This window comes from Manis pentadactyla, chromosome 7 (assembly GCF_030020395.1).
Source record: "Manis pentadactyla isolate mManPen7 chromosome 7, mManPen7.hap1, whole genome shotgun sequence".
NCBI lineage: Eukaryota > Metazoa > Chordata > Mammalia > Pholidota > Manidae > Manis > Manis pentadactyla.
Genome location: NC_080025.1, coordinates 47,421,968 through 47,438,867, shown reverse-complemented (window position 1 = coordinate 47,438,867; position 16,900 = coordinate 47,421,968). Strand labels below are relative to the sequence as shown.

At 43.2% G+C, this 16,900-nt stretch overlaps 1 protein-coding gene across 2 annotated transcripts in view; it reads left to right on the top strand.

Moving 5' to 3' along the window:
• The window catches only part of ABCA13 (ATP binding cassette subfamily A member 13), a 390,923-nt gene that overhangs the window by 251,824 nt on the left and 122,199 nt on the right, over positions 1 to 16,900 (top strand). For both annotated transcript variants that reach the window (XR_008998757.1, XM_057505338.1), the window contains exons 46-48: positions 3,307 to 3,425; positions 5,045 to 5,126; positions 9,916 to 10,024. Coding sequence is in view for 1 of the 2 variants with exons in the window: in XM_057505338.1 (XP_057361321.1) it covers positions 3,307 to 3,425; positions 5,045 to 5,126; positions 9,916 to 10,024 (310 nt within the window). In the remaining variant the exon portion in view is untranslated. The remainder of the gene's footprint in view (positions 1 to 3,306; positions 3,426 to 5,044; positions 5,127 to 9,915; positions 10,025 to 16,900) is intronic.

Genomic DNA, 16,900 nt, shown 5'->3' with positions numbered 1-16,900 from the left:
TTATAGTGTTTTTGATCTTTTTAAAGTCTCAACCTCAAGTAACAAAATGACTTGACTCCATCTATAAAATCTTCATTTTTGTTAAGTCAGTGAGCCTCTGTGACTTTCTGATTTACTTGATTAGCTGGTTCTTGGCAAAGTTTCATTACATAAAGTGGACATTTATGCAATGTGGATGTTGTATGGATTCCACCATGGTGCTCCCATTTGTTGTCTTTCGGGGCTTTTTAAGGCAGGATGACCTCAAAGCTTTTGTCATATATTTGAGTTCTGAGAGCAAGATGTTAAAAGCTAAGCATCATTCTTTTCTGTCTATGGTTGATTCCAACAAAAACATGTAGATGTAGGTATTCTGGTATGAAAGAGAAGCCATAGCTATCTGATCTGTGGAGGAGAATAAATCATAATTTATTTGGACAACTGATAGCAACTTATCTCAAAGGAGATCTCGAAAGGCAATTAATAAAAGGTGTGGACCTATCAGCCACAATCAACACACTAATGTGGCAATCCCAGTTTATGGAAAAAAAGGAAAAGCAAAAAAACCTCCATCAGAGCAAACCGAGGATCTGTTAAGGAAATGGCCACATGAAGAGCACGTTCACAGGGCTCTTATGTGGGCGGCCATGGGATCCATTCCTCTTCATAGTGTCATGAGTTCAGAGAGTTTTCTTTGGATGGAGCTGGTCTGCTTTCCTCTCTTAGGCACGAGTTGTGGATGTGGTGACAGCAGCCACACAGCCTGCAGACAGTGGCTGACCTCATAGTGCAGATGGGGCTCCACATACTCTGGGTCAAACCCAGGAACATGGTCCAGGATAAACCCAGAGCTGTATTTGGTGCTCCTTTGAGAGGACAAATGATCTTTGTTCAAGATTTATTGATTTTTTTTTCTGATTAATTTTTTCCTGTGTTGTTTGCTCCATTTACTCATGAAACCTCCAATTTTTGTCTCTATGCTATTATTTTGTGACCTTGATTTAGTCATTCTGTTATCCTGGTACCTTTTATGACAAGCTACCTGTGACCTAGTGGAAGGGGGTTAGGTGTCAGCAGCAAAGCAGTAAAGGAATAAATATGAGAATGGTTGATGTTGATGTTCCTAATTTCACTCAAACTTACCTGAACTACAAGATTTCAGTACTATGTAGGGAGGAAGCAAAACGGAAGGTTGACGTGAAAAAGTTTCATGCACATAAGCTTCCGGGATGCTGGAGAAAGCTGGACGTATTTAGGTCTCTGCTACGGCTCTTTCAGAATGCTATTATCTTAACTGTCGAGGAGGGTGGAAAAGATGCAGCATTTTCTACAAATTATTTGACTAAAGCATCCCTCTTTTCTGTGGCACCTGTGTTCTTTGGTGTGCACTTTGAGAAGTATGTATCTAAACAGTAAGTGTCAGAGAGGTTTAAGCAAGAGTGGGTGGAATTCATGAAGTCCCCAAGTCTGCAAGGTGGCTTGAAGGAGATGCATGCGGTAGGCAGAAGGTTCTCCAGGACCTGTTCTCTGGTCTTTAGTGACTGTGTTGCCCCAGTTACCTGGCAAACTGCTTCTCACTGCTCAAATTCATCTGTTACCCAGAAGTTCTGATCTACAAGAATTTGTCTATTTTCTTGTATATTTAGCAAATATACCATGACCCCTCCAGACCTGCAGCAAGTTTCCCAGGTTACTTTGCTTCTGAGGGGAAGCACTACTCTGCAAGATGCCTTCCGAGAGCCCCTGAGGAAATTTAAATGAGCTGGCTCTGGAGAACCAGTGGGCATCGCAGGGCCTACTTCTCTGTGGAGAGCCACAGGGCCAGAACCCTGCGATCAGCAGTGAGTGTGGCTCAGACAGGGAATGGAGGCTGTCTGGGCTCCCTGGGCCTCCTACCATAAACTGTATGGCTTCAAGCAATGCAAATGAATTCTCCCACTGTCCTTCGAATTCTGAATCAGCATCGGTGGATGGAATCAAGGTGCTGCCCTGGACGTGCCGGAAGGGAGTCTGTCCCTTGTCTCTTCCAGCCTCTGGTTCCCTCTGCCTTGGCCTCTGTGCTCATGCTGCCTGCTCCCCTCTCTCTACGACCACCCTGCCTCCCTCTCAGGAGGACATGAGACTGAATCAGGGTCACCTTGATGATCCAGGATAGTTGCTCGTCTCCACATCCTTACCTTCGTTGCATCTGCAAGCCTTTGCCATCCGAGGCACCTTCACCAAGCCCGGCGGACAGGAGCTGGTGCCTCTGGTGCCCTTACTCAGCTTCCTGCGCAGCCCGCATTCCGGGAGAACGAAACAGATATGGTCAGAAAGAGAGCCTCTGGGCATTTGCTGGTGGACTTGACTTCCTGATAAGAATTTGATTTTGCAGCAAGAGAGTCTTCTAAATGAATACAGTGCTTCAGAAAGCTGCATCATGATGTTGTGTTAAGGTGGATCAGAGAGAGGGACTGGACGCTGGGAAGCTGAAAAGTGGGGCCATCAATCTGTGCACTAGGAGCTCAGCTGCATTATGATTGAAAACAGCTCTTCCTCCTTTCAGTGTCTTTCCCATGCCTTTCAACCAAGAAACTGAAAGTCATGTCTTGAATTCATAGAACACTCTCACCTTGCTGTAGTTCTTTCTGTACATCGAAATCTAACAAAAACCGTGAGTTGGGTGAGGCTGGTTTAACTTCCATTTGGCACATGAACAAACAAGCTTCCGAAGCCGAAGTGAAAGGTCTGGACAAGGCATCATTTCCAGTGTCCTAACAGGTTTTAACATATTACCTTTCCTAAGCTCTTCTGGGAAATGGTGAGAAAGCCCTGGAAGCTGGGCCCGACAGGGCAGGGCAGGGCAGCCGGAGCAGAGCCTCGGTGGGTGGGGGTGTCAGCGCCCCGAAGGAAGTGCGGCTGCAGGGATATGTGACTCCTTCAGGCGCTAGGAGAGGAGACGCGCGCCTTTCTCTGGCTTCTCCGGCTGCCCGTCCCCCCACTTGTTGCCTCCGACTCCCTTTCAGGTTCATCACATGCAGGGTCACCCCCATGAAATCAGTCTTCCCTGTTTGGTTCTTGCACATCTGCCCAAACTTACATGCGGAAAAGGATCTGAAGTTCCCAAATATAATTGATAGCCAAGGTCTCAGTGGAATTCTGGTGTGATTCTCAAATGTAGGTGACTCTTATTAAAGAGATTTGGAAATCAGAACATCTAAAGGGCCATAGATTATTTATTTGAAAAGGAAAGGTAGGAAGAGTCATATTTAGTTTAAAGTAACATCAGTAAAACTGATCGTGGATTTTAAATGAGTTCCTATTTTATCTCTTTGAAAACAATTACAGGCGTGTCCCAATGGCAGTACCCCGGCTCCCTACCTGACCAACCGCCTGGGCGACACTCTGCTGAACCTCTCAGCCTTCCACCTGGAGGAGTATTTGCTGCTGCCCTTTGCAAAACCAAGGTGGGTTCAGAATCCTGCTGGGAATGTGGTTCTTCATATTACTCTGGAAAGCCTGTTGTTTCAAATGCTAATGTTCTTAAAAACTCAAAAGCCTAGTTCTAACCTTGATGCTCACAGAAACTGCAGAGAAGTGCACCAAGCCTTAATGAGATCCTTTAATGGAGAGTTTCGCTCTTTTGCCCTGTGGGGAATCATAGCAACTGGGATTTGCTCAGGGGAAACAGAAGCACTTTTACTGCCTTCAAGAATAAGGGCAGATTAATTAACAGCAAGTTGAAATGATGGCCTCCTTTGAGAATTCCCTCTACTGGGCAGCATCCGATATGGGAATCTTGGTGCAACTGGTGTCTTAAGGTTCCTCTCAGGTGATTTTTGGGAAAGCTTTTGTTTTTGTGCTGAGTTTCCTGGAGGCTAAGCGGGTGACTCTAAATAAGTGCTTCTCTTTGCTTTAATTGCGGGCGTGGTGGCCACTCTTACACCCATACCATCCCACTGCATCAATGCCAAAGTGTCTGGTGCTCTGTACTTGGTGCCTGGGGTCTGCCCCACCCCTTCCTCCTTACCCTCTCCTCCTCACCTTTGCCACCCAGCAGCATCATCCTCCTTGGGTGCCCCCAGACCCCAGGGTGCTTGGCCGGCCTCTCCTCTTGGGCCACCTCTTCACGTCTTTAAAACAGTTCCCAGAATCTGCTTTCTGAAGGCAGGAGTTTGTATCCCAGGACTTAGAATAGTGTCTGGCACATAAAAGGTGTGCAGTCAGTGTCTCTGTAATGAATTTATTCTAGAGTGAATGAATGAATGGAGGCAGGTGGAAAAGTATCCTGAGTCTTTTGCCTTAGTTTCTGTGGAGAGTCAGAGCCCTTTGGTAGAAGTTCGTCCCTCAGTTTCCTTTTATCCAGACTGTGGGATGCAAAGTTCAATATGTGCCTTTATTCCCAATGTTCAATATTTTTGGAAGCTTAATAAGTGTTGGATACTCCACAGGCCAGGGGTATGGAGATCAGAGATATAATCCTCACCTGGAAAAACTCACAGAGCTGCCTACAGGATGAGCAAAGAGATCATTAACACCCAGAGTGACAGTTGATGCAGTCGTTGAAAATGTAGGGTGTCAGGAGATCCCCAAAGAGAAGGAACTCTGCTCCTGCTGGGGTGCTCCGGGATGCCTTCCTGAATGAGGCAGGGTTTGTGTTGAAGTTAAGGGAAGGCAGAACAATGCAAAATAGAGCCGCCTGGAGGAGCATGGCAAACTAAGTCATTTGGGAACACTATTTGTAGAGAAAATGGCCACTGATTAAAATAATTAGAATGCTGGTGATCACGACCATGGTAGGAGTTTTCCATGAGACGGTTAAGTTCTAGGAGGCACACTTTCTAACGTGGCAGGTCTTATCCACACCTTCTAAATAAGCAAGAACCCCCTGGGTGCCTTCCCTACTAGTCAGGCTTCTTCCTTCTGTACTCTGACCCACCTGCGTGGCCACTTTCCAGGGCATGGGTGCTCAGCTGGTTGCCCTTCTAAGGCCATTATAACTAGTTAATCAGCAAGGAAATGCCCACTGGTTGGGAGTCCTGGTGCTCACTGATTAAAGCACTAACACCATATTTACTGTTACCAGGCACGGAGGCTGGTCTTTTGGAGTCCGAATTCCTGGTCAAGATGCGAATTTGAATACATCAGAACCAAAAACTGTGGCAAAGGTAACAGATCTTTTTGTTATACTTGTGTGCACAGGAGGAACCAGATCCAATCCCAGTGTTTGTTACTGTGAAATGAAAACAGTTGTATGTAAACATTCCCTTGAAAGAGAAAATGAATGATTTTCCTTTAGATTGTACAGAAATACAGTGGACAGGTGACTGCTCTTTGTTAAATCCAGAATTTACCTAACAGATCTAAAGCAAATGAGAAGATAATCTATTTTTAAGCCCACTCATCACCAGGATAACTGGAAACATCACTATTTTCCCTGATGGCCAAGGAGCTTTTCTATGCATGCACTAAAATTCTTCTTCCAGAGGCAGGATGGGCCCAGAACTACAAAGAAAGCTGTAGACATGTGGGACGGGACTGCTCAGAGGGGCCTGGGTTTTCCAGGCCTGCTGGGACTATCCCTCAGAGTTAGAAATGTTTCCCATAGCATCACTGAGAATAGGTTGGAGGGGGGGCGCTTTTCAGTGGTAGGAAATCAGCACAGAGACAGAGGAAAGGTCCACAGTAGGAAGATGAAAGAGAAACGCATTCAGTTGGGAAAGAAATCAGTGTTGGTCCTGATTGAGAGAGAAATTGGGAAGCATAGATTGAGAGGTGTTGTGTCTGCTGGTAAACCTGTCCATAACTGATGCAACCAGGCTGATGTGTGTGAGCCCCGGAAGCACACTCTGCCATTTGGGGACTTTGATGGGAACCGGGCAAAGTTTATTGAGATGAGGGCTCTTGCATCTTGGAATTACCCTGGGGGATGAAGGCCCTTTACAGGTATTTCAGTGCAATTCCCAATGGAAATGGTAACACTCGGTCTTCACAATATAATCCCTGAAGAAAGTGTTAACATATCTCACCAACAAAAAACTTAAGTCATTGTGTAGACGGCTCAGAATCCCTCCCTCAGCTGAGGTTTGTCCAGATCTCTCTTCTTTTGCAACACAACACATGGGAAGATTTACAGCTCAGTGTGAAAATACCAAGAAGGAATCTATTCATTTCCTCTAAGAATATTTTAACTTTTTAATCTGTACCCATCCAAAACATTCGTATTTACAGCAGGTGGTTGTGTCTTTGGTCTCGGACGTCTAGGGCCCAGCAGCAGGGCCCTCCCAGAGCCCCTGTTCTGTGATGAGCATGTGCCCGGCTCATGCATTTCCCAGACACCTGTTCATTAGGGCCCCTGTCTGGCTTGGTCTTTGGTACTGACATGGCTGACTAGTGACTTCTGCCAGGCACAGGCATATGAGTGAATTGAATCTGGCCCTTTGGGGACTGAGCTGCTTTTCAGAAAGCCCAGAATCATGACACTACAGTGGACGATAAAAGGACATCCGTTGTTTGAAATGCCTGCAGCGCCCATTGGTGGTTGAGGTCATGTCAGATTATTGCGTTAACCTTTCAGTAATTAACCACCAGCCTTTATGTGGGCCTTTTGGGATACATTCATAAGACATTGTACAGTTTGCATAGTCTTTTTGTAGAGAAAATGGGAAATCTGCATAGTAGTAGGCTTGATATGAATACATTGATTATATTGTACAATGTCTCTCTTGGAACCTTTATGAGTATGTCATTCTCACCTTGAGCATTTATTTTGTTTAATCAAAACACCCTCTAAAACGTATACACTTCAGATAAAAAAGCTGGACATATTCTCCTTCTGGGTGTTTGGCATATATTCTACAATTCTCAGTATAATTTTATGCATTTGAATTTCCACTGAGTGAGTTTTTTCCTTATGGCTGTTTAGGGTTGCTTTCCTGAGGACCTGTTGCACATAATTCCTGACATGAAAAGTCCTATTTGAGGTATCAGAATATGTTTCTAAAAGGAGATGAACTTCCTCCTCCAGTTATTGGATTTTATTGTGTCTGGACTTAAGGGATGGCAGGGGAGGGACTTCCACAACATATTCCCAGAACACAGTCCAGTGTTTTAGGAAACCATTCCTGGGAGAGGAAATAAAAAAGAAAAGCTCTTCCTTTGAACTCTGCTAAATCTCCAGTATTAATTTAAGATCATCATAAAGTGTGTTTTGCTTATTAAAGAATTCATAAAATGTCTCTCAAATAAGGTTCAATTTGTAGAAAAACTGAAATGAAGTTCAAGGGTGTCTCAACCTCTGGGTATCAATCATGTATTGCCAAGATCATGTTATATGATGAGCAACAACAGCCATCAGTACCATCCACACACACATTCACTTGGCTTGTGGATCCAGGGGTCAGGCTATGCTCAGCAAATTGTGCCAGCCTCCCTCTCCATGGGTAGCATTCCTCACTGAGCTCGTGGTCCTGCAACCTGTGGGTGACCCCACTTCCCAGTTCTCAGAGGCCCTCAACTCTACTGCCAAGTGCTTCTCTGTCCATCCTTTCTGATGGCCACACGTGGAAACAACATTTGGAAATAGACCTTTTGAGCAACGGTCGCAGCCTGCTTCCATACTGCAGGGAGTGGGGCCTATTTCCCTTTCACATGAAGCCCACTTGGCCCTCCCTTCTTCATCCAGCCCCTGTGAAAACTGATGTGCTTTCAGTTTGTCCCGCTGAGGTCCCTGAGCCACACTGAGCATTCTTGTGGAGACATGCCCCTCCCTCCAAAACTGAACTCTGGTATCTTGGAAAGGTCAGGGTACTCAGGTATCAAGATGCCCTTTGTCCCCTGGAAGGGGCACTCAACACCATCCCCTTTCAGTGTTCTTCAATTTCTTGTTGCCATGCCTGTGATAGACACTCAAGGGCTCTGCAAACCCCTGCTGGCGCCACATCCTATTGGCCAAGAAATGTCATGTGGCCGAGCCCAGCGGCTGAGTGGGATGGCATGGCGATTGTCTGGCAAATGGTATGGATGCAGGGAAGGTGAAGAAATGGGGCATCAGTGCAGCCAGACTTGGCTGCCTGTGAGCTCAGAGCGCCACGGGTGAGCAGGCTGCGTGTGCCCAGCCTCTCCCCTGACACGCCACTTTGGTTTCCATGCAAAGTGTCTTTTTTATTTATTTTTTATTCAGGTAGCCCTTCGTGGTTGGTCCACTGACTCCTTTTTTTTTCCTTACACAGTCATTAATACACAGCCTTATGAAGGTTTCACATGAGCAGCATTGTGGTTTCAACATTCATCCATATGGTCAAATCCTCACCCCCGCATTGCAGTCACGGTCCATCAGCGTAGTCAGATACAATGGAGTCACTACTTGTCTTCTCCATGCTGTACTGCCCTCCCCGTGACCTACCTACATTGTGACTGTGAATCATAGTGCCCCTGAGTCCCCTTTTCCCTCCCCACCCACCCACCCACCCTCCCCAACAGTGTCATTTTTAAGCTTAAGAAAAATCACCCTGCTTTTAAAACTAAACTTAAAACAAACAAATACAGCAAAATGAAGTTAGAAAACTCCTAATGTTGCTCATATTTTTTCCTCCAGTTAAACAGGGGAGCTGAACCTGGGGAGAGGAAGGTCTTGGGCAGTGTGATGGGAGGCTCCAGGCTCCACTGGCAGGGGTCTTCCTACTTTAGTAATCTGCCGCTAGACTTTCACAGAATCCAGTTTCTGTCATTTCCAGAAAAATGGCCAGTCCCTGTGCACGGGAGTGCAGGGATGGTCAGGGTGAGAGTACAAATCTGCAAGGACAGAACCACTGTCCAGGTTAGCAGGGTCTGGGAGGAATTCCTGTCTCCTTGGAGTTGAGAGAAATGACTGTAAAGATTTCCTTATGAACTTAAGAAAATACCTGAAGAAGGGATGATAGTAATTGCTGGCATGAAGGAGATAAGGGGCCTGTGTTCTGAGTTGCTTGATGAGAAAGAACTGGGTAACATTGTCTTGTATGGACAGTTATCTTAAAATACACGAACAATAATTTATAACTTAGCTGTTCCCATGAACATATTAACGCAAGGATCTGGTTAAAAAATGTTCGATCATGTGTGATGAGGTAGGTTGGAGATGAGGTGCTTGAATTCTGGTCCTAATTTTTGCATAAACTGTGACAACTTGAGTAGGTTCCTGAAAACATTAACTTAGTGGGGATGAGCTCTAATTCTGCAAAGAAGATGGTCTATCGCAGAAGATGGCATTGTCTAAAGAAATGAACCGTCCACTCAATTGAATTAAGGCCCAAATCTGCTAGTTGGTACATTATGCTTCTTGAAGATATTCACCAACATTCCAAACTGAGTATATTTTTTAAATTTTTCATTAAAATATTGGTACCTTGAAATATAGTTACTGATGGTCCAATTAGTATTTTTTATGCTATTTATTGTCTCAACTTTAATAACATTGTCTCCTATTTTCCCCATCTTCTCCTGTCTGGCAGGCACACTACTTTATTCTCCATGTTCAGCAAATGTTCAGTTCAATTTATTTTGAGAAATAATATTCCACATTCAGTTATTAATTTGAAAGTAATCATTTTTTCTGATCACTTTCTCTGCTTTTAATTTGCAGGTCAAATTTCATTAGCTTACCAACTGAGAGAGAAAAAAAATGATGGGATCAGATTCCTTTTTTGCTGTGAGAACATAATTATAGAGCAACATTCACATTTGTTCTGGGAAAAATTAATCTATTTTTAGCTGTAAATTATATGCTTGAAATAAATATATAATTAGCAGACTGGAATTTTCTGCTCACTGTCAGCCATGCAGGAACATTCCTCTGAGTCCTGAGCTCAGGTGCCATAGAAGCTAATGGACACGTGTGTCCCTTGAGTCCAAGGACGGCTGACAAATAGACTTAAGAATTAGTTTTGTGAGAGCCACTAAGTTACCTTTCTCTTGTAGGTGTGGTATAATCAGAAGAGTTTCCATTCCCTACCTTCCTACTTAAATCATCTGAACAACCTTATTTTGTGGGCATCCTTACCCCCTGGCATGGACTGGAGACGATACGGTAATGTTATTTTTCATGCATTATAATTTACTACTTTAAAAAGACAATGTCTTTGAAAGTGAAAGAGTCAAATAAGATTCTGCCTAGGAGTGTGAAGAGTGACTGAACAGTTTGCCACTGGCAGCCATGGCATAATAAGCCCACGCAAAGTCCTGGGCCCTGTCTGCCCCTTTTGGTGGCATTGAATGTCATGGCTTTCTTGAAATGATGGCCTCATTGGTACAGCGAGGGGAGTGGAGGATGACATGAGAGTTCTCTCCTAGTGACTTTAATATCTCACAGAAGCAAGAATAATTTCTCTTTTTAAAGACCCTATTATGTGGAATCCATAATCACCCATAATTGTTGGGAAGTTGAATATCATTTGTTTTACGTGGGGCTGTCACCTCATCAATTATTTACATTGGTGGTTGATTTACCACCTATGCTTTGTTATTTTGAAATAATGACATTATTATTATTCACTTGAATATAATAGTTTATTTTTTTAAAAATGCCACATACCCATTTCTAGAATCCAGAGTGAATTATTGGTTTAAAGGGATGTTGTATGCTTCAGTTGGGTGGGATAAATTGTAATTTAGCCAGTTTATTCCGTTTCTTAAGAAAAAAGAAATGGACAAAAAAAAATCAGATTTCTGAGCACCAACAGGACATGTTCATCATAATTTATATACAAAGTGTATTTGTTGAAGCATTAATTTACATGGAAATAAATGTTACCTCAGTATGGTATCACCTTATTCCAACCTTATCTTATTCTTCTATGGTTATTTTCCTTTCTCCATCAACTTTTTAATGAAACAGATTTAATTATTTTGTGGCACTGAAATTATTTTGGAATAATAATTAGTAGTGTAAAAGATAAAAAGTGTGTATGCCTAAGAAAAGTATGAAAAAAAGTATGAAGTCCCACAGATGATGGGCAGCAGAGCGACATGCATGAAGTGTCTGAAATGTGAGAGGGGCTCTGTTGGATATTTAACATTATGGTCTCATCTAATTTTCATATCAATTTTGTAAGGTGGACAGTATTTGCCTACTTCACTGATTAGAAAACCAAAGTTCAGAGAAATTACCTGCCAGCTATGACTCTGAGCAAATTGAGTGATGGGGCCATGATCTGATTCTAGGTCTAGCTGATAACAGAACCTTTGCTTTTCTACAATGTCAAACTGTGAGGTCACTTTGATGGGCATGAATAGAGGGGGTCACTAATATTGAACCTGTAATTATGTACACAGGTTTGGCTGATGTCAGGAAGCTCTTGTAGGTATTAGTGACGTAAGAGAATTATAGTGTCCGTGAAGTTCTCTGGGGGCATCCAGTCTGACCTCAGTGTAAAGGTGAATGTATGTAGTTGTTGATCTCTCTGAGAGGTCGTCTGAGGCCAGATTCTGCTTGACTTTGACTGACAGAGTGAGGAGTGCACACTTTATTTAATAGATGGTTGACAGCCATGATGCATATTTGAGAATGAGAATGGCATGATCAAAGAATGTGTAAGAAAGAATAAGCTGGAAGCCATGAATTTAAGGGAGGAAAGTTGGTTACAATCAAGTGACCTATTGGAAGGATGCTGTTCATAGTTGAAGGGCAACCCAGTCAAGACTAAGATAAATCTAGAAGAAAAAAGTGAAATTAGAAAGTGCGGACAGATGGGAAAAAAGGTCGAGGTGTTGAGATGGCGAAAGGAGAGAATTTTAAGAACCTGACAACTAAAGTAATGTGCGGGAAGAGACTGAGGATATAAAATATAAATCTGAGCTTTTAAGAATGAATGACTTACTTGTCAGTACTGTTGATATTATAAGAAATAAGTCAGGAGAAAGAAAGGTTTTCAAGGCAGAGGTGAAGTGATTTGTACAGGTTCAGAGATGCTGGGATTGAGTCACATTAGATGAGTATGTGCAATAAGATTCAGAAACCTAGAGATACAAGCTCAGTAGTGTGGTCATGAGTAAAATCCACCCAGCTTTAACCTTAGGAAGGATTATGGACTAGGCTGGTCAGGGAGTGAGATCCTGCACAAGTCAGGCAAAGGTGCGAAGGAAAGAGGCCCGTGGCCAGCACAGTAGGAAGAGGGAGAGAGGGGTAGCCCCCAGGCAGGAAGAGGCATGGAGACCAGGAAGGCCCACATGTCAAGAAAAAAGGTAAAGGAAAATGAATGACCCAGTGTTCCAGAGTCATTAGGAAGAATGAGCTTGGACTAGGCTGGTGGCCTCCAGGAAGCTAGTTCAGTGGAGCTGTACGGATAGAAATCACGGTGGATGGAGTGAAGCAGAGAAGTGGTTTCAGAGACTTGGGAGACTACGTGGATGAACTCTACTTAATGGAAGTTTGTGGAGAAGGGTGAGCAGAGGGACTGTGTGTGTTTAAAATAAGGAGTTAAAATAAGGGTTTTGGTGGGATGATGTGAAGAAAATGAATATTTTGAACACTGGGGGAGAAAGGGACTTGATAGGTCATATCACACCTGGAGACAGGTAGAGGAAGACCATGGAGGGAGGTTGTCTCTGGAAGAGGTGAGCATGCCTCCATGATTTCAAAAGAGTGGAGTGACCTGGAGAAGAAATCTGGGGGACATAGAGGGGTTTTGGAAGTTCTGCCAGCTGGCTTTGATCTCTACAGAAAGGACATGAGGCTGAAGGGCCCGAGATGAACCCAGATAACTAAGGAAACACAAAAGTTTGTGCACCTCTTATATAGAGACTCAAGGAGACAGAGAAGAGGCATATGAAATCATGACTGAAGGTCAAAGATATTCTCACTTGAACACACTCTCATAATTTAGTGGGTGTAATCAACACACAGCCAGCTGGAAGCTGCGATTCTTTTGCTACAAATGTGAATGGGAATGGATGAGGTTTGAAGGGATTAGAGTGGACGAAGGCTGGAATGCTTCATCACTGGTTCCAGCCTGGAGAGAGGCTCACCCATGCCCAGCAGGAGCTTCTGGGGGGCATTGTGGGAGCAGGTGGCCCTGTGTGGCTAGTGAGCGGGTCTGGAGCACCAGGGAACAGAGGGGGTGAAGATGCAGGAAGGGCAAGAAAGGTTATCTTTTAATCAGTGAAACAGGAGGTGGGTGTGATGGTGCCGAGGTGGAGGCTTTGAGGAAGGACCGACCAAGCCCGTAATCTCCAGTGATCTCAACAAGAAGTGGAGGTATTGAGAGTGGATGCCAGTGAGGCGTGTGTGGAACAGAGACATGTGGCTCACGCTTGAGAGCTGCTGCTCCTCACACCTGATCAGTAGTGTTTACTCTGTGCTCACTTCGGTGGGGACACGGAGTTTGAAGAATGCCAATTATGTCATGGAAATAAAATCAGACACCACCTCAGGCTTATTTAGAGGAAAACAGGTTTTGTAAGAACACAAGAAATTAGATTAGTCATTTAATAATTTTTTTAAAGTGCTTTATAAGGAAAACCAAATATTTATGTAATCAAATATTTTTAAAAATTGCACTTTAATTTCAAATTAGGCTCTGTTCTTCCTACACTCCTCTCTTCAAATAATATTAGAGGGCAAATCCTTATGTACTATTTAAAAAATCATACTTAAATCTTATAAGAAGTAGGGACTTGAACAACTATTAACATAAATGTCATTGGTAGAAAATAGTCTGAGGATTTTATTAGGAGCCAGGGGATTGGCCACTGTCTTTAATCAGTACACAATCAGAATAATGGACTCACAGTTACTTAGTGTAGATGTATAAGCTAAAATGGCAATCAGCTGTCACACCTCCACTTCCTTCCATTTATACCTATCCTGGTTTGGCTTCCAGCAGTCCTCTGGAAGGTCTGTGTTCTTTCTGCTAGGCCTAGCAAGCTCCCATTAAGGCGTCCAGAGTCCTTTTGTGCGTTTGATCCTGTTAACCTGCTAACTTCAGGTGGCAGAGGACAGCGTTAACAATCCGCTCCTGCTTCTTCCCATTATGAAGTGTGGTAGAAGAGGAGTAGCTGCATTTGGCCAGGTTTTATTTAAGATGAATAGGTGGAAATGCCCTTTTGGAAACTGGTACTATCATAGCTTTTCTGGAGCTAGACTAGACCTCCATGGGCGTCCAAAGAGAAGCACATTCATTTTACAGAAGAAGAGAGTACAGCCCAGACATCAGCAAGAGGGCACGTCCCCCCATAGAAACATGACTGAACAACTAGAATCCAAGGACCGTAACTTTATATGAGCTCTGGAAGTCAAAGATCTGTAACAACCAAGCAAATGCCCTGTCAAAGAAAAGCCATGTTGAAATGGTAGGAAATGGTATTTTTACTTACTCTTGCCCTTCTCCAGTGTGGCCTGGCATGGTTTTGGGGAAAAGGAGCTCCCTCACCAGTTTCCTTCTGTCAAACAGAGAGAGCAGACCACATAGAATTTGCAGTGCTCTAGCCGATCTTCAGGCTGCCTGAGGGACTGGTCTCTGAGTTGCCTGCCTCCAGGTTCAGATAGCCAGCTGAGCTCAGATCTCAGGCAATACGAGGCCACAAGGAGCAAACATGGCTTGTGAGAACCTCAAGGAGACTACAGGCATGCAGATGCCTGGGGAAAGAGATGACCAATTGAAGAGTCAATTGGACCAGCCCAAGGAGAAAAAGGTTAAGACTGTTAGGGAGAGTAAGATATTTAAGGGTAGCCTTGTATACTGGGGGACTGGGAAGATAGCACCTGCTCAGCCCAGGGAAGATACACGCCCAGAAAACACCAGAAGACCTTCTCCCTGGGCTAATTAGTGAAGGTCACTCCCTGCATGTAGCCAGCCTGCAACCCTGGGAGAGCTGGCTCTTTCTTCAAATGCTCAATTTTCAAAAAAATATCACAAGGCTACTTAACATACTGGCTTTATTACTATTCTGGTATGGTGAAACCATCAGATCAGGAGATGATTGCAAAAAAGCAAATAGCTTATAAGACTCATAGATCCCAGGATGAGGAGGCCGAGCACACTACTGGGGGGCTGCATGGGGAGGCATCAGGTTCAGTCAGGTGGTAGAAGGAATAAAGGGAAAATGTGGGCAAAAGCCTTTATTGTGGTTTCTGCAGGAAATGAGTTCGTAAGGAAGGGTAAGAAGCTGTGCAGGATGAGGATTGTGTCATGTGAATAATTTCAGTGGGCTCTACGATGTATGGGGGCTATTTCTAGCTGTCTGGTCCCTGCTGTGGGGTGATGAGAGCAGGTGCATAGTGGCTCTGAGTAAAAGGGCTCAGTAAAGGAGGTGGTTGGTTTTGAGTTTTGGGTTGGTCTGTTTGCACATGAAAGGTGCACTTGCCAATGAGCATTTTGCTTTCTCCAAGAATTAGCTAATCCTGTGAGGGACAGTCCCTCCAAGGTCAGCAAGGCCCCAAGATGTCAAAAGAATAAAAAATAAAGAACAAACCTTGATTAAGACAAGGAAACAGGAAGACAGGGCTCATTCAAAGGAGTAAAACAACCAGAAACCATTTCTGAAGAAACATAGGCATAAAACTTACTTGACAAAGACTTTAGAACAAGTACCTTATTTTATATGCTCAAAGAACTAAAGGAAAACATGGAAAGAACTACAGAAAATCAAGAAAACAATATATGAACAAAATTAGAGTATGAAAAGCTGGAAAATACAATAACTAAACTGAAAAAAATCACTGGAGAAGCTCAACAGCCAACTCAAATAGGCAGCAGAAAGAATCAGTGAACTAGAAGACAGGTCATTTGAAATTACAGAGCTGAGGAGCAAAAAGAAAAGTTAACAATGAAAAGTGAACAGATTTCTAGGACACCATCAAGTGACCAATAAACACATTATGGGAATCTCACGAGGAGGAGAGAGAGAGAGAGAGAGAGAGAGAGAAACAGATACATTTTTTAAAGAAATAATGGCTGTAAACTCCCCAAATTTGAGGAAAGACATGGAAGTACAAATAAGACTTAATGAACATCAATAGGATGGTCTGAAAGAGACCTGTTCTAGAACACATAAATAAATTGTTGAAAGAGAAAGACAAATTCTTGAAAGCAGCAAGAAAAAAAGTGACTCAGCACATACAAGGAGCCCTTAAGATTACTAGCAGAAAACTTGCAGGTCAGAAGGCAGTGGGATGATGTATTACAAGTACTAAAAAAATTTAACCAAGAATTCCATTTCTGGCAATACTGTCTTTCAAAAATGAGGGAGAAATAAGGTCATTTCCAGATAAACAAAAGTAAGGTAGTTCATTGCCACTAGACCTGCCCTATAAGAAATGCAAAATGGAGTCCTTCAGGTTAAAATAAAAGACACCAGACAGTAACTTGAAGATACATGAAAATGTAAAGTTATCCATTAAAGGGAAATACATGAATATGTTTAATAAGGTTTTAAATATAAAACTGAATATCTTTTTAATTTTGGTTCATAAGTTTACTTTGTACTCTTCTACAAAATTTAAAAGTAGACCCATAAAATATAAATCTATGTTAATGGGTACAGGACATAGAAAAATGTAATTTATGACACCAGTAGCATAAAGGGTGGGGGCTGAAACTGTAAAGGAATAGAGATTTTGTATGCAATTGAAGTTCAGTAGGTATAATGAAGGGTTCTGCAGAGGCCCCTGTCATGGCTGGTGTGCTCTCTACACAGACCCAAGAGACTGAAGAGCAATCTGAAAACCATGAGGCAGAAGACTGTGGCTTTTGAGATGCAAACCCATGGTCATAGTAATTAAAATTTCTCTCCAAAATGACAGAATGGTGTCACTATTAAAACATATTTTAATCCATATGAGCTTATGTTGATCATATAAGCCTTAAGCTTGGCTCCAGTTATGACAACATCCCAGGTCTTGTATTTGCTCCAAGCACTGTGTGGGGACACAGAGCAATTTTGACTGGCCTCCAGGTGTCCATCGAGG